At 42.4% G+C, this 13,557-nt stretch overlaps 1 protein-coding gene across 3 annotated transcripts in view; it reads right to left on the bottom strand.

Moving 5' to 3' along the window:
* COL18A1 (collagen type XVIII alpha 1 chain) overlaps positions 1 to 13,557 on the bottom strand; it is a 253,843-nt gene that overhangs the window by 57,988 nt on the left and 182,298 nt on the right. For all 3 annotated transcript variants that reach the window (XM_039912631.1, XM_039912630.1, XM_039912629.1), the window contains 3 exons: positions 10,611 to 10,700; positions 7,145 to 7,204; positions 616 to 766 (listed from right to left, as the gene is read on the bottom strand). In XM_039912631.1, coding sequence (XP_039768565.1) covers positions 616 to 766; positions 7,145 to 7,204; positions 10,611 to 10,700 — 301 coding nt within the window. The remainder of the gene's footprint in view (positions 1 to 615; positions 767 to 7,144; positions 7,205 to 10,610; positions 10,701 to 13,557) is intronic.

Genomic DNA, 13,557 nt, shown 5'->3' on the forward strand with positions numbered 1-13,557 from the left:
TGTTTGGCTGAAATGTGCTTGTGTTGTGAAATTGTGTTTGGAATAAATCTATTCCAAAGTGGGTAAAATGCTCTAGCAGCAATTTTATTTTCTGAAAATGTGTGTGTTTTTCCTGAAATTCTAATGCCAACAGAGACACACACAATTTTTCAGTAATCCAGTGGCCATGAAAATACAAACACTTCTCCAGGAAAATCTGGTAAAACAGCACTAAAAAAAAGAACAGGCCACCACATGAATATTTTGCCCACAAAATTGGCAATATTCCCCATATTTATCCTTGTAGGTCTCCTTCTAGGCAACTTCCAGCTTAACCTACTTTTTTTCTACACAAACTAGGATAAAAGAATGCAAGCTCACTGAGGAAATTCCCTCTTGAATCTCAATAGATCCCCTCTAAAAAAACAAAGAAAGAGAATAGAAGATAGGAAGACACAATATTAAATTAATTTTGGGTCACAACCTGATTTTTTTCTAGGTTTTTCTTTCTGTGAGCAATGCTGACTTGCTTGGCTACTCAAGTGATTTCAGACAGCTTCCTAAACTGCGTTCAGCTTGATATCATCCATGTTACACACCTCTCTGCTCACAAAGAAATACGGGCATACATTTTACCTCCAGATGAAGCTAAATTGCCTTCCTCCTCTTCTAATTGTCCTGGTTGGGAATCAGCTTCACTTTCACCTTCTTCTTGCACAGCTGTTCCAGCAAGGGGTGGAGAAGTGACTGGGGGAGCTTCTGGCAGGTCGGGGATCAAGGGAGATGCCTGGGCAGGACATGAATTAAAAAATAAATATGATGTGCCCCAATTAATTTAGATGTATGTACCCATTTGTCCAAGAATTAGAATTTTATCATTCACTGCTAACATTTAAAAAAAATATACGACATGCGCTATTTTGAACTCTCAAAATGTGGGTCAAACTGGACTGCTTTCATTTCTCACATTTCCCCAGCTTCTGCCTTTTTTCCTCTCAACATAAAGGCATTTATTAACACTTTGCAGAGCATCGTACTAAGCACTTGGGTGAGTAGAATACAACACTATTGGTAGACATGTTCCCTGCCCACAACAAGCTTTCAGTCTGGAGGGAGGCGATAACCCATTCTGCCTCATTTTCATCCTTCCCACCTTCCCTTTTGCTCAAGTCCCCCCTTGTTTCTAAAATACCCCCCTCCTTCACATCCCTTCTGGAATCACATCTCCTCCAGGTGGCCTTCCCAAATTAATTTCTTATCGACCCAGCCTATATTCCCCCACCTATAGCGCTTAGTATGGATCTTTATTCTCTATTGACTCCTCCTTTATATAATTATTTTAGTGTCCATCTCCCCTGATGCCTTGAAAAGGATCATGACTATTTATTCTCTTGTACTCTCCCAAAAGCTTAGTATAGTACACTGAATGCATAGGCACTTAATTCTAGTTATTCACTTCCATCAAAGTGTACTTTTGCACAATACCAGCTACTTTACTAGATTCCATAGAATTTAGGGTAAGAAAACTGTTAAACTGGCAGCAATTATTTTCAGTTAATAGAGATCTACAACTAATCACCAACTGCATCATAAAAGTACCAAGTGCATTTATGACCAACCTGAGTTTCTCAGTCTACACCAATCAGAATTAGGTCGATTCAGGCCAGTTGGCTAAGACTCTGCCAGCCCATTTTGACACTAAATAGTAAGGCATGACTGATTGATGGCCAGACGGTTTTGAATGATAGAGTTGGCACCACAACAATTTTAGAGGGGGCCTTCAAACAGATGTTTAGAAGCGGATTGGCAAAAGGTTCCTTTCTCCCTCCCCCTTCCCCAAACCTCCCACCTCTCTAGCAGATGAGAACACAGGCTAACTTTAGGGAACTACAATGAGGAGACATTAACCTAGGTCTCATTCTCATTAAGCAATTTACTGAGAAGGATTAATGTGAAGAAAGTACCCCTTTTTCTAACCTGGTCCCAGAATCAGTTACTCCTCCCACAGACTTCTGCTTTACTCTGGCCTTCAGAGTGTCCCAGAAACACTGAACAGAAACATTGTTCCAGCTGATTAACCCTCTCTCTGAAACCCTGATCCACTAGAACAATGCAAAGCAGTGGCATCTTGCCAGAACTGCTGCACGAATAACTGCACCTTGGGTGGCTTAATTAAGAGATGACTGTGGGATTCAGCTAGCCAAAAACCAGCTCATCCATAGTTTATTTTTGATAACAGGAAGTTACAGGTGGTACTAATTTAGGTCTGAAGAGTTTCCATGCTTGCGTGTCCATATGTGCCAATTTTTCATTTTGAGACCGTGGGCAGAAAAGTGGCAGAAACGGGGGTAGAAATTTCCAAGGAGGGGATAGGGTTCAGAGAGCTAATGAGTCAGAAAGCCCCTATTTTGGGATATTTCGGTCCCATTTGGAAACTCTCAGGTCTTGTCAGAGAGCAAGGATGAACGAGGCTGGAAGTTAACCCGACAACCATGGGAGACACCCCCAACCCACTCCATCATCTCCAATGCATTGGCACCCATGTCTGTTTGTGGTTTTAGCTAATCCCTGTCCAGTTCTTTGGTGTTTCCAAATTTAATTTTTTAAAAAAAGTTCTTTGCTAGTGAGCCCAAATTTAATTAAAAAAAGAATACTGCGACGGCCATAAACTTTTAACTGGTCAAAAAACAAAACCCTAAATGCTGAAGTTCCTCAACACCCTGTTATTCACAGTGTGGCCTAGTGGATAGAGCATGTGCCTTGGAGTCAGAAGGATCTGGGTTCTAATCCTAGCTCCACCAATTGTTGCTGTGTGACCTTGGGCAAATCACTTCACTGGGCCTCAATTCCTTCATCTGTAAAATGGGGGTTAAGACTGTAAGCCCCTGTGGGACAAGAACTATGTACAACCTGATTACCTTGAATCTACCCCATCACCTACTACAGTGTTTGGCACATTGTAAGAATTTAACAAATGCCATTTAAAAAATAAAAATTCACTTGTCCAAGAATGAATAGGAAGAAAATTCTAAAATGAAATATAAGTCTTAAATGGAGAGTCCATAATCTTATTCTAATAAAAGATTTGGAAAAAAAATATTTTTTAAAAATCTATTTTCAAAACCTTTAAGAAATGCATCACCTAAGCTTCCCCTAAACAGTTGTATAACATGATAATCTAATAGACTATTTCAAAACACCAAATCAATTTATAGGTGACAAGACATAACTTTTTTAGAATTGTAAAAAGCCATTACTGGGGTTAAAGAGCACCTCAAATCTAAGATCTTTAAGCCTCTTTAAGAAACTGCCCCAGTTTCAGGAAACTATAGCATGACCAGGGATAAAATAGGGTACAAGAGAAGCAGCATAGACTAGTGGAAAGAGCACAGAACTGGGATTAAAGAGAAATGGGTTCCAATCCCTGTTCTGCATTTGCCTGCTGCATGACCTTGGGGAAAAATCAATTACCTTGTCGGTGTCTCACCTGTTCTCCCTATTCATTCAATCAGATTTACTGAGCACTTATCGTGTGCAGAGCACTGTACTAAGTGCTGGGGAAAGTATAATACAACAATAAACAGACACATTCCCTGCCTGCAACAAGTTTACAGCCTGGGGGGGGGAGAAAGACATCAATACAAATAAATAAATTATGAATATGTACATAAGTGTCCTACCCCTTAGATGGTGAGCCCTATGTGAAACAGATACTGTCTGATCTGATTAGTAATGTATCTACCCAAGCTGTGTTGGACATTCAGTAAGTGCTTAAAAAATACCATTATAATCATTACATCAGAAATGAGGAGAGTGAACCGAGAATTCAGACTCCTTTCCAAGTTGGATTCACTGCTCCATTTGCAGAATGTTTAAGAGTTCACCACTCAGAGGAAACAACTCTTCTCAAAAACCTAGCCCAGTGCTTTTCCTCTAGACTGTAAGCTCCTCGTGGGTAGGGAATGTGTCTGTTTATTGTACTCTCCCAAGTGCTTAGTACAGTGTTTTGCAGACAGTAACTGCTTAATAAATGCAACTGAATGAATGGATAAAATGGGGAGGGAAGACGCAAGTAATCAAGAAATAAGATTTGTGTTGGAAGACAGGGAGTTGGAATATCTTCCGATCCCATCGGGCCCTGATTGCCTCAAGTGAAGGGATTTTATGTTTTATTATTGCAAAGAAGAAAAAAATGAAATTACCCTGCCCTATATCAGAGGAAATCTGAGGTGTGGCCAGACCACAGAGTCAAATACCTTGGGCGAATTTCCCATATTTAAGGTCTTAATTACATCCATCAATGGTATTTATTGAAAGCTTGCTGAGTGCAGAGAACTGTACTAAGTGCTCGAGAGAGTACACTACAACACGGTTGGTAGATACCCTCTCTGCACACAACAAACTTACAGTTATCAAGTGCAGAAATTTTGTTCCCCCTCCACCCATTCTCAGGTCCCTGGGGCCAAATTATGTGGATTGAATTCACCATCAGTAGCAGATATTGCTCAAACTCATTCACAGAGGAAGTCGACATTCCATTTAATGCAGGACGTGAGCATCTCAAGAGGGCAATTTCTATGGACAATGACGGCTTTGTTGGCCGTGAGGACACCAGTTGTGCACTGTCTGCTGAGAAAGACAACCTAGAGACACACAGCATCTTCAAACTGGTGCAGTTAGATAAGATCTAAATAGGTCTAACAAAAGATAAAATCACCAGAGGGTGAAAAATAAGCTTTTAGTGTTTTGTTTTCTTTTTAAAATGACACTTAAGTGCTTACTATGTGCCAGGTACCGTACTGAAGTAGTGCTGGGGTACATACAAGGTAAGTGGTTGGACACAGTCTCTGACTCACATAGGGCTCACAATCATGATCTCCACTTTATTCAATAGTATTTATTGGTGCTTACTATGTGCAGAACACTGTACTAAGCACTTGGAATGTACAATTTGGCAACAGATAGAGACAATCCCTGTCCATTGACGGGCCTACAGTCTAATCGAGACGAAGCAACAGATGCACAGAGAAGCTAAGTGACTTGCCCAATGTCACACAGCAGACAAGTGGCAGAACTGGGATTAGAACCCAGGTCCTCTGACTCCCAGGCCTGCGCTCTTTCCACTAGGCCACATTGCTTCTCGAAAAAGTTGCTCACACCCATTAACAACACTCTCCTTCTAGAATCAATTCATTAAGCAATCTTCCAACTGATATGTGAATATGCTTTATTGACGAAGAATTCCCTAAGGAAAAGATTTCTAGTACTCCTAGTATCAGAAAAGACAAACTCTGAATGTGTCCAAATAAAAGGGAAAAAAGTGGAACGGCCAAAGTATTCTTGTGATAGTAGCAAATGTTAAATGCCTGCTTCAAACTAGCCTGAATCTGCAGCTTAAAAGCCTTAGTGGCATTCTCAAATACCATAACTGAATTTCAGAAGCCCTGTTTGGATTGAAATCCGAGATTGTTATACGAAAAAGGGCAGTTTTCCCTTTCTTAGCTCACAGTTATGAGAAAGAGATTTACTGATTGTTTCTGGAACGCAGAGAAAATCTGGTTTGCTATGGCTGCATTCTAACATGCCATTATGAATGTCTACAGAGACAGTACTGTAAAACAATGCTTCTTATGTTGGGTGCCATCAGCAGACTTCTCATTTACTGAGGCTTAGGTTTATTCTGCTCAAGCCAAGGTCCCCGTGGCAGTCCAAAAATGACCTAATCTTTGTTCGTTTCCTCTTTTGGTGGTCCGGGAGGGAGTGTCTCCTTGCCAGTAGCTCCACCCCCTCAGCACTGTACTCATCCGCTCAACTGTATATCTCTTCATCACCCTATTTATTTTGTTTGATGAGATGTATATCACCCTGATTCTATTTATTTGCCATTGTTTTTATGAGATGTTCTTCCCCTTGACTCTATTTACTGCCACTGTTCTTGTCTGCCCGTCTCCCCCGATTAGACTGTAAGCCCGTCAAAGGGCAGGGACTGTCACTATCTGCTGCCGATTTGTACATTCCAAGCGCTCAGTACAATGCTCTGCACATAGTAAGCGGTTAATAAATACTATTGAATGAATGAAAGTGATACTCAGCGTGGTTGGTGAAAAATTGAGAATGGTCATTTTCATGGCTATTGGGGAAGTTAGCAGGATGGGAGAGAATCCGGCTTTCATCGCTGGCCTTGCTGTGATGAAATGGCACGGACTTCATCTCAGCAGGGTTCAGGGTGAGATACAGAAGCTCAGGAATTGGCCTCCGAGAGAATAGAGGCAAAATTTTCCCCTATTGTTTCTGCTGTCCCCTCCTAAGCACCTGTTTTGGTGCCCTGCCAACAGAAGACACTCGGTAAATACTATTCTTGAGGGGACTGATTTCACTCATCTTATGAACACCAAATTTGTAGGAGTTTCTCAGCAGGAGGGCTGACTAGAGAAATTTAGCTTCACTGCAAGTGGTATTCGGGAGAGATGGATGTCTGGGGCACCTCTATCCAAAGGCAATGGACTTCTGCAATCTGTCCTCGGGGAGCGTTTTTTGAGACAAAAGAAAAATGACATAGTTGTCATCTCAAAATGGTTACTGAGATTGGAAGGATAAGGAAAGGCTGAAGACCGAGAAGAAAAGAAAAAGAAATGTGAACCAGATTTAACTCTGCAGTGCCTAAGAGGATTTCTATAGAGCCAACATGGGAGAGGGAATAAATAACATATCCTGGGGGAGAAAAGGAAAATGCCTTCTGTGCCTTAAGCAAGCCATTTCTCTCAACTCTTTTTGCAAAGAGTGGTCTGGGCCTAGAGTCTTAAGGAGGAAAGGTGGTTTGGCCTTAAAACTAGAAAGGACCTAAAATCAGACAGTTCCTGAAAGAAGTAAACTGCTTTAGAAGGAGTGTCAGTTGGGTCAATGCAGCTGATTCAAAAGCAGTGTGAAGGTTCTGTGTTTTTGAACAAACCATCTCTCTTGTACCTCAAAACGCTGAAAAGGAGACTTCAACAGTGTCCCCTGCTCCCCCATCCCTCCCTCCCCCTCTCCCTCTCTTCTTCCCTACCTCCCTCCCATTGCTGAACAAGAATAAAATCAAAACTAACAGAATGAAAAAGGGGGTGATTCCCACCCAACCCTTCACACTCAGGGAATAACACTACTCAGGTTTCATATTGGGGCTTACCGGCTCTCTCCGCGGATGGTCTTGCTTGTCTTCCAGTCCACTTCCGTAGTCTCCAGATGACTGAATTGTTTAACAGAAGAAAGGAAGTTAGTCAAGGTCATCAGAGAACTGGGAAAAAGCTAGTACTACTAATGTGATTATTTGTTGTTGGCTAGATGAAGGTAGAGCACTAGTTAACAAGTGTCAGCTATAGCCTGAGAATGTGCATACCAAGTTTTTCACCTTGAGGCATTGTTAAATCCCCTTTGTTCAGGTAAACGCAAAGTCTTGGCACTACTCAGAGAGACAGTGTTAAAAAAAACCACCATTTAGCCTTATTGAAGGCACATCTCCTCAAAGAAGCCTTCCTTGACTAAACCCTCCTCTCCTATTCTCCCACTCCCTTCTGCATCACTTAGACTTTCTCCCTTTCTTCATCCTCCCTCCAATCCCTACAGCACATAAGTATATATCTGTAATTTATGTATGTATGTATATTAATTTATGTTTCCCTCTCTAGTCTGTGAGCACATAGTGGTCAAGGAATGTGTCTGTTGTTGTACTGAACTCTCCCAAGCACTAGCATAGTGCTTTGCACACAATAAGTGCTCAATAAATATGATTGAATGAATGAATCTTTACACAGAGATTTGTGCTACTTTCTGCAAGGAAAACCCCACACCAGTCCCACACATGACCTATTGGTCAACCAGAAGCAGTGGGCAGGTGAATTAGGGAGCACAGTTTGAATCTCCATCGTCAGAATCATTTGGGGTGTGATGGCCTCCACCCTACCTCTCCAAACAAGCACCAGCCGCCATCATGGCGGCTGACCTCTGATCTCTCTTCCTCTCTCCAGTTTCCATTTCCTCCTGCCTCAAGATTATCTCTACTTGGCTGTCCTGCAGACACTGCCGGCACCTTAAAATTAACATGTTCAAATAGAACTCCTTATTTTCTCACACAAATCCTTTCCTTCCCCTGACTTTTCTGCCACTGTAGTAGAAAGCACTACCATCCTCCCTGTCTCACAAGTCTGTAACCTCGGCGTTAGCCTCAATTCATCTCTCTCATTCAACCCACACATTCAGTCTGTCACCAAATCCTGTCAGTTCAACCTTCACAACGTCGCTAAAATCCACCCTTTCTTTTTCATCCAAACTGCTACATCATTCAAAGCATTTATCCTATCCCGCCTTGATTACTGTATCAGCCTCTTTGATGTCTTCCCTGCCGCCAGTCCCTCCCCACTTCAGTCCATACTTCACTCTGCTGCCCAGATCATTTTTCTACAAAAAAATTCAGTCCAAGTTTCCCCACTCCTCAAGAATTTCCAGTGGTTGCCCACCCACTTCCACACCAAAGAGAAACTCCTTACCATCGGCTTTGGGACCGTCAGCCCCATGTGGGACAAGGGCTGTGTCCAACCTGATTTGCTTGTTACCACCCCAGTGTTTAATACAGTGCCTGGCACATAGTAAGCGCTTAATAGATACAATTACTCTTTCAAGCACTCAATAACCTTGCTCCCTCACCTCCCTGATTTTCTACTACAACCAGCCTCCACACTTTGCTCCTCTAATGCCTACCTACTCACTGTACCTTGATCTCACTTATCTCTCTGTTGACCTCTTACCCATTTCCTGCCTGTGGCCTGGAATTTTCTCCTTCTTCATATCTGACAATCACTCTCCCCACCTTCAAAGCCTCATTGAAGGCACATCTCTTCCAAGAAGCCTGAGCGGACTAAGCCTTCATTTCCTCCTCTCCCACTCCCTTCTGCATTGCCCTAGCACTTGGATTTGCACTCTTTATTTACCCCTCTCTCAGCCCCATAGTACTTATCTGTCATTTAATTCATATGAATGTCTGTCTTCTTGTCTAGATTGTAAGCCGGATGTGGACAGGGAAAGTATCATCTCTGTTATATTGTACTCTCCAAAGTGTCCTGCACATAGGAAACACTCAAGCAATATGATTTACTGATTGAGAGATTGTCTCAAAGTCAGGGCAAGTCACCGATATTAGCATTAAATGCCAAAGAAAAATTTATTGTTCAATCCCACCCATAAAGATAAATACCTCAGAAATAACTCCTTTCTTCCCTTCTGTGCCTGCCTCTTTTAAAATTTTAAGTAGGAAATTTCTGGGAACCAGATAAATCACCTTTCCTTGCCAAGGGTTTTATGTAGTTGTAAGAGTTAACTAATAACAGAGCTCCGGGTTTGTTGTGGCTTTAGTGGTGTCCTGTGCCCCCAACAAAGTTGTTGTAATTCCACTCTGGAATTTATATGTAAATATGCCACCCATGCTGACCAGTCCCACGCATTTGCTCCAGTCCCACAGCTAATCCAACACCCAAATGCCACCTCTCAATCAAGCACAGGGCATGGTGGAAATTCAGGTCTTACACTTTAATATGCTTCATTCATTCATTCAGTCATATTTATTGAGCACTTACTGTGTGCAGATCACTGTATTAAGTGCTTGAAAAGTACAATTCATCAACAGATAAGAGACAATTCCTACCCAACAAGGGGCTCCCAGTCTAGAAGGGGGAAGACAGCCAAAAAAACAAAACAAATAGGCATCAATAGCATCAAAATAAATAAAATTATAGATATATACACGCCATTAATAAAATAAATAGAACTATAATTATGTACAAATATACACAAGTGCTGTGGTGCGGGGGGGGATGGGGGTAGAGCAGAGGGAGAGAGTAGGGGTGTTGGGGAGGGAAGAAGGAGCAGAGGAAAAGGGGGGCTTAGTCTGGGAAGGCCTTCTGGAGGAGGTGAACTTTCAGTAGGGCTTTGAAGGGGGGAAGTGAGCTAGTTTGGCAGATGTGGGGAGGGAGGGCATTCCAAGCCAGAAGTAGGACATGGGCCAGGGTCGAAGGCGGGACAGACAAGAATGAGGCTCAGAGAGGGGGTTAGCGGCAGAGGAGCAGAGTGTAATAGGAGAGAAGGGAGGTGAGGTAGGAGGTGGCAAGACGATGGAAAGCTTTGAAGCCAATAGTGAGGAGATTTTGCTTCATACGAAGGTTGATAGGCAACCACTGGAGATTTTTGAGAAGGGGGGGTGACGTGCCCAGAGCGTTTCTGTAGAAAAGATAATCCGGGAAGCAGAGTTAAGTAGAGACTGAAGAGGGGAGAGACAGGAGGATGGGAGATCAGAAAGGAGGCTGATGCAATAACCCAGTCAGGATATGCTGAGTGATTGTGCTAACAATGTAGCCGTTTAAATGGAGAGGAAAGGGCGGGTCTTGTGGATGCTGTGAAGGTGAGATGGGCAGGTTTGGGGAACGGATTGAATATGTGTAAATGTATAAGCGTACATGCCAAATATACAATTTTTGTATATACTGTATATACAGTGTATATATAGCTGTGTGTAGATATGTATTATAAATAATATATATTCACATATAAATGTATGCCTGGGTATGTATGTATATATGAGTTTATGATGAGAGATGTGTACTTACCCCATCACTGTCATCATCATCGTCATCATCTAGACACTGAAGACTTGTCACCTGGGGGTCCCCTCTCACCTTCAATTCTGCAATCACCCCCTGGACAGAGAGAGAAAGGAAGGGTCACCAAATGAGCAAGGGAGAGCATTCGGTTGATGGTCCTGAAGAATCTGCTGGCAGCAGAATGGCGAGCAGTTGCCAGAGATGGCCGCCCACCTCCTGGAAAAGAGCTTGGAAACCTCTCCAAGTTCAGGCTCCAGACCAGACTCCTCATCCAATTCCATGAAACCAACAATCACTCACATTCTGATTAGCAAAGTGTAAGCATGGCCAAGTTCTACGTGTAAGAATTTCCAACTGGGAAGTGAAGGTCACAAGGCTATCACATGGACTCAAGTGGTTTATGTTTAAGAGTTTGGGGAAATTTTGAATTCAGTGACTTGAACTGGAAATGAACTATCCATCCACTTTAAAGCTAAAAGAACTATAATAATTCTTCCAGTGAGTTTATTCCATTAAAGAGCACGTGTTAGCCCATCACCTCCCCACTCCCCATTTCACCTAGATAGATCTTTTTCACCTATCTTCTAGAGGCCTTATCAGGATGTTCCCGGATGAATTGTCGACCTCAAAACCCCAATGCACCAAATATCCCAGGGAATAAGGGGGGGTCCAGGTCCAAGAATTACTTTCTCAATCAATCAATATTCAGAAGTCAGAATAGTGGATAAAGACAACAATACCACCTTTTGCTGCTGGTACTAAAAAGTGCAGTGTCTCTTCTACCAGAGGTAAGAATCTATCAAGGGATTCCTGTCCCCCAGCAGAGAAGATGACCCGCCTACCAGTAACATATTCGTAGTGTTCTTGCTGTTAATCTAATTGTTTTTTTCCTCTCCCAAAGTGTTTCCTGATAGAGAACAAGAGAGATGAACATCTCTCTTCTGGTCTCCTGCATTCAGCTCCCCTTTCCCACCAAAAACTCTTTGCTTGAGACATGGCACTACTCTGGCATCAGACTGGAAGCTTTTGATATCTCTGGGATGTAAGTTTCTATCTACTTTCATTTTGGCACTGTTGTGCTGTTGGACTGGCTTGAGCTGCCACTGGCCAATGTTGGACTTGGCCAGGCGTACCCAGTTATTTGGGCAGGTCAGACCAGACTCCGGATTTCCAGCCACTGCAAGGTTCTGCCCTGAGGGTCAACAAAAATCCAGGCAGTTCAACTTCTGGTGCAATCACATGTATCCTCTTGCAATAAATCAAACTTATTGCAAAACGGCCCAAGATACTTCGACGAAAGGCTCTCTTGTGAAGTTTATTCCATAGCCTGATTTCCCTCTCTCCCAATCACATCTTAACCACCCACCTGCAAAGTGCAAAACCTTAAAATCCCAAAGCTTCTATTAGTTCCTCATTGTTCATTCCCTTTCTCCTGTTTGCCTGGACAAATTCTATAGCTCACTGACTGGACCACATGAGGTCAGGGTTGGAAACATGACTTTAGCTCACAGTTAACCTGAAATTGTCAGTGCAATCTTGGAAATGAAGACAGATGCGGAGACAAAGCATAGAAGTAGAACTTAGTGTCGAGGGCACAGGCAGATGCTGGTTCAGCCCTAAGAATTATTGGGCGGGGAGGAGAGAGGAATTATTCCCCTCTCACAGTCACTTTCTACTATATCCCCCCCATGTCCCAAACCCCCCGCCATTTCTGGCCACTTTAGCAGTGCTGTAGAGTAGAGCAGAGTACTGCAACGATGTTCCATATTACGTTCCATTAACCCCAGCCCCACAAACACAGCCCCAGCGATTGGAACTAGTGCCCCCATGAATTTGGACAGTAGGATTGGAGCTTCTATATTCACCGTTAGTCCTTTCCGACCCAGAATTCCGGCTTCATTCATCCCATGTGTCTTTCTCAGTAAGGGTGAATAAACCTAAAGTTAAGTCATTTTGACTTAACTTTGAATGCTCTGTGAGGCCCGATTGTCCACAACTCCCAAACCACACATCACTTTTTCCCTCTGCAAGTCTTGCCCCTCTGCAACCGCCCCACACAGATGGAAATAAGCTTGTTGTGGGCAGGAAATGTGTCTGTTTATTGTTATACTGTACTCTCCCAAGCACTTACTACAGTGCTCTGTGCAGAGTAAACTCTCAATAAATACAACTGACTGACTGAAAGGCTGCCACCTATGAACAGCATTAACTTTTGGACAACTTGTTGACTCGCTTTCCTATCTTTGAGCTCCACCAATGGAAAATACCCATTGAGAGACAGTTGTTTGGATCTAAGATTCAGTGCAGAGTGTGATCTAAAGTACTTGGCACTGAGAAAGAAACCATGAGAACAAGTCAGAGTGTGGGAGAAGAAATTGCAAGATTTCCAGGTATTAGACAATATTAATCATGTTTATCTCTATCTTACAGCTGTCCTACTGTCAATCACTAAGTCAGTGAGTAAACACTGTTTGTATACCCAGACACCAACCGGGTAAGCTTACATGATTTAATAATGAATAGCTCCACTGTGTTTTATTAAAAATGGACGAGAAAGGAATATTGGTTAAATGTTAGAGATTTTGCTATCTAACATGAGGTGTTAATACCGTAGGTAGCTCTTGCTGAAATACTGATAGAGTGTCAAATATAGTACAATCTCGTGGATCTGGATCATTCAGGGTCAGGCGGGATCCCAATCAACACATTTCAGGCAGTTCAAAGAAATACATTTTAACGAATATTTCCGCAGGCCTGTTTTAAACTAAAAAGCAATCATGGGATATTCATATTACCATTAAGTATTCCACTTTTTGAAGACCCTAAAAACATTTAAGATTGATAGATTAGGACAGGAGGGAGGCAGGTAAATAACACTGTAGGTTTCTGAGTAAATCCTGCAAAGAAGTACATTCATCGCTTACAATCAGTAAACTGTATTTGAGCTTAGTCT

Source organism: Ornithorhynchus anatinus, chromosome 7 (genome assembly GCF_004115215.2).
Source record: "Ornithorhynchus anatinus isolate Pmale09 chromosome 7, mOrnAna1.pri.v4, whole genome shotgun sequence".
Classification (NCBI taxonomy): Eukaryota; Metazoa; Chordata; class Mammalia; order Monotremata; family Ornithorhynchidae; genus Ornithorhynchus; species Ornithorhynchus anatinus.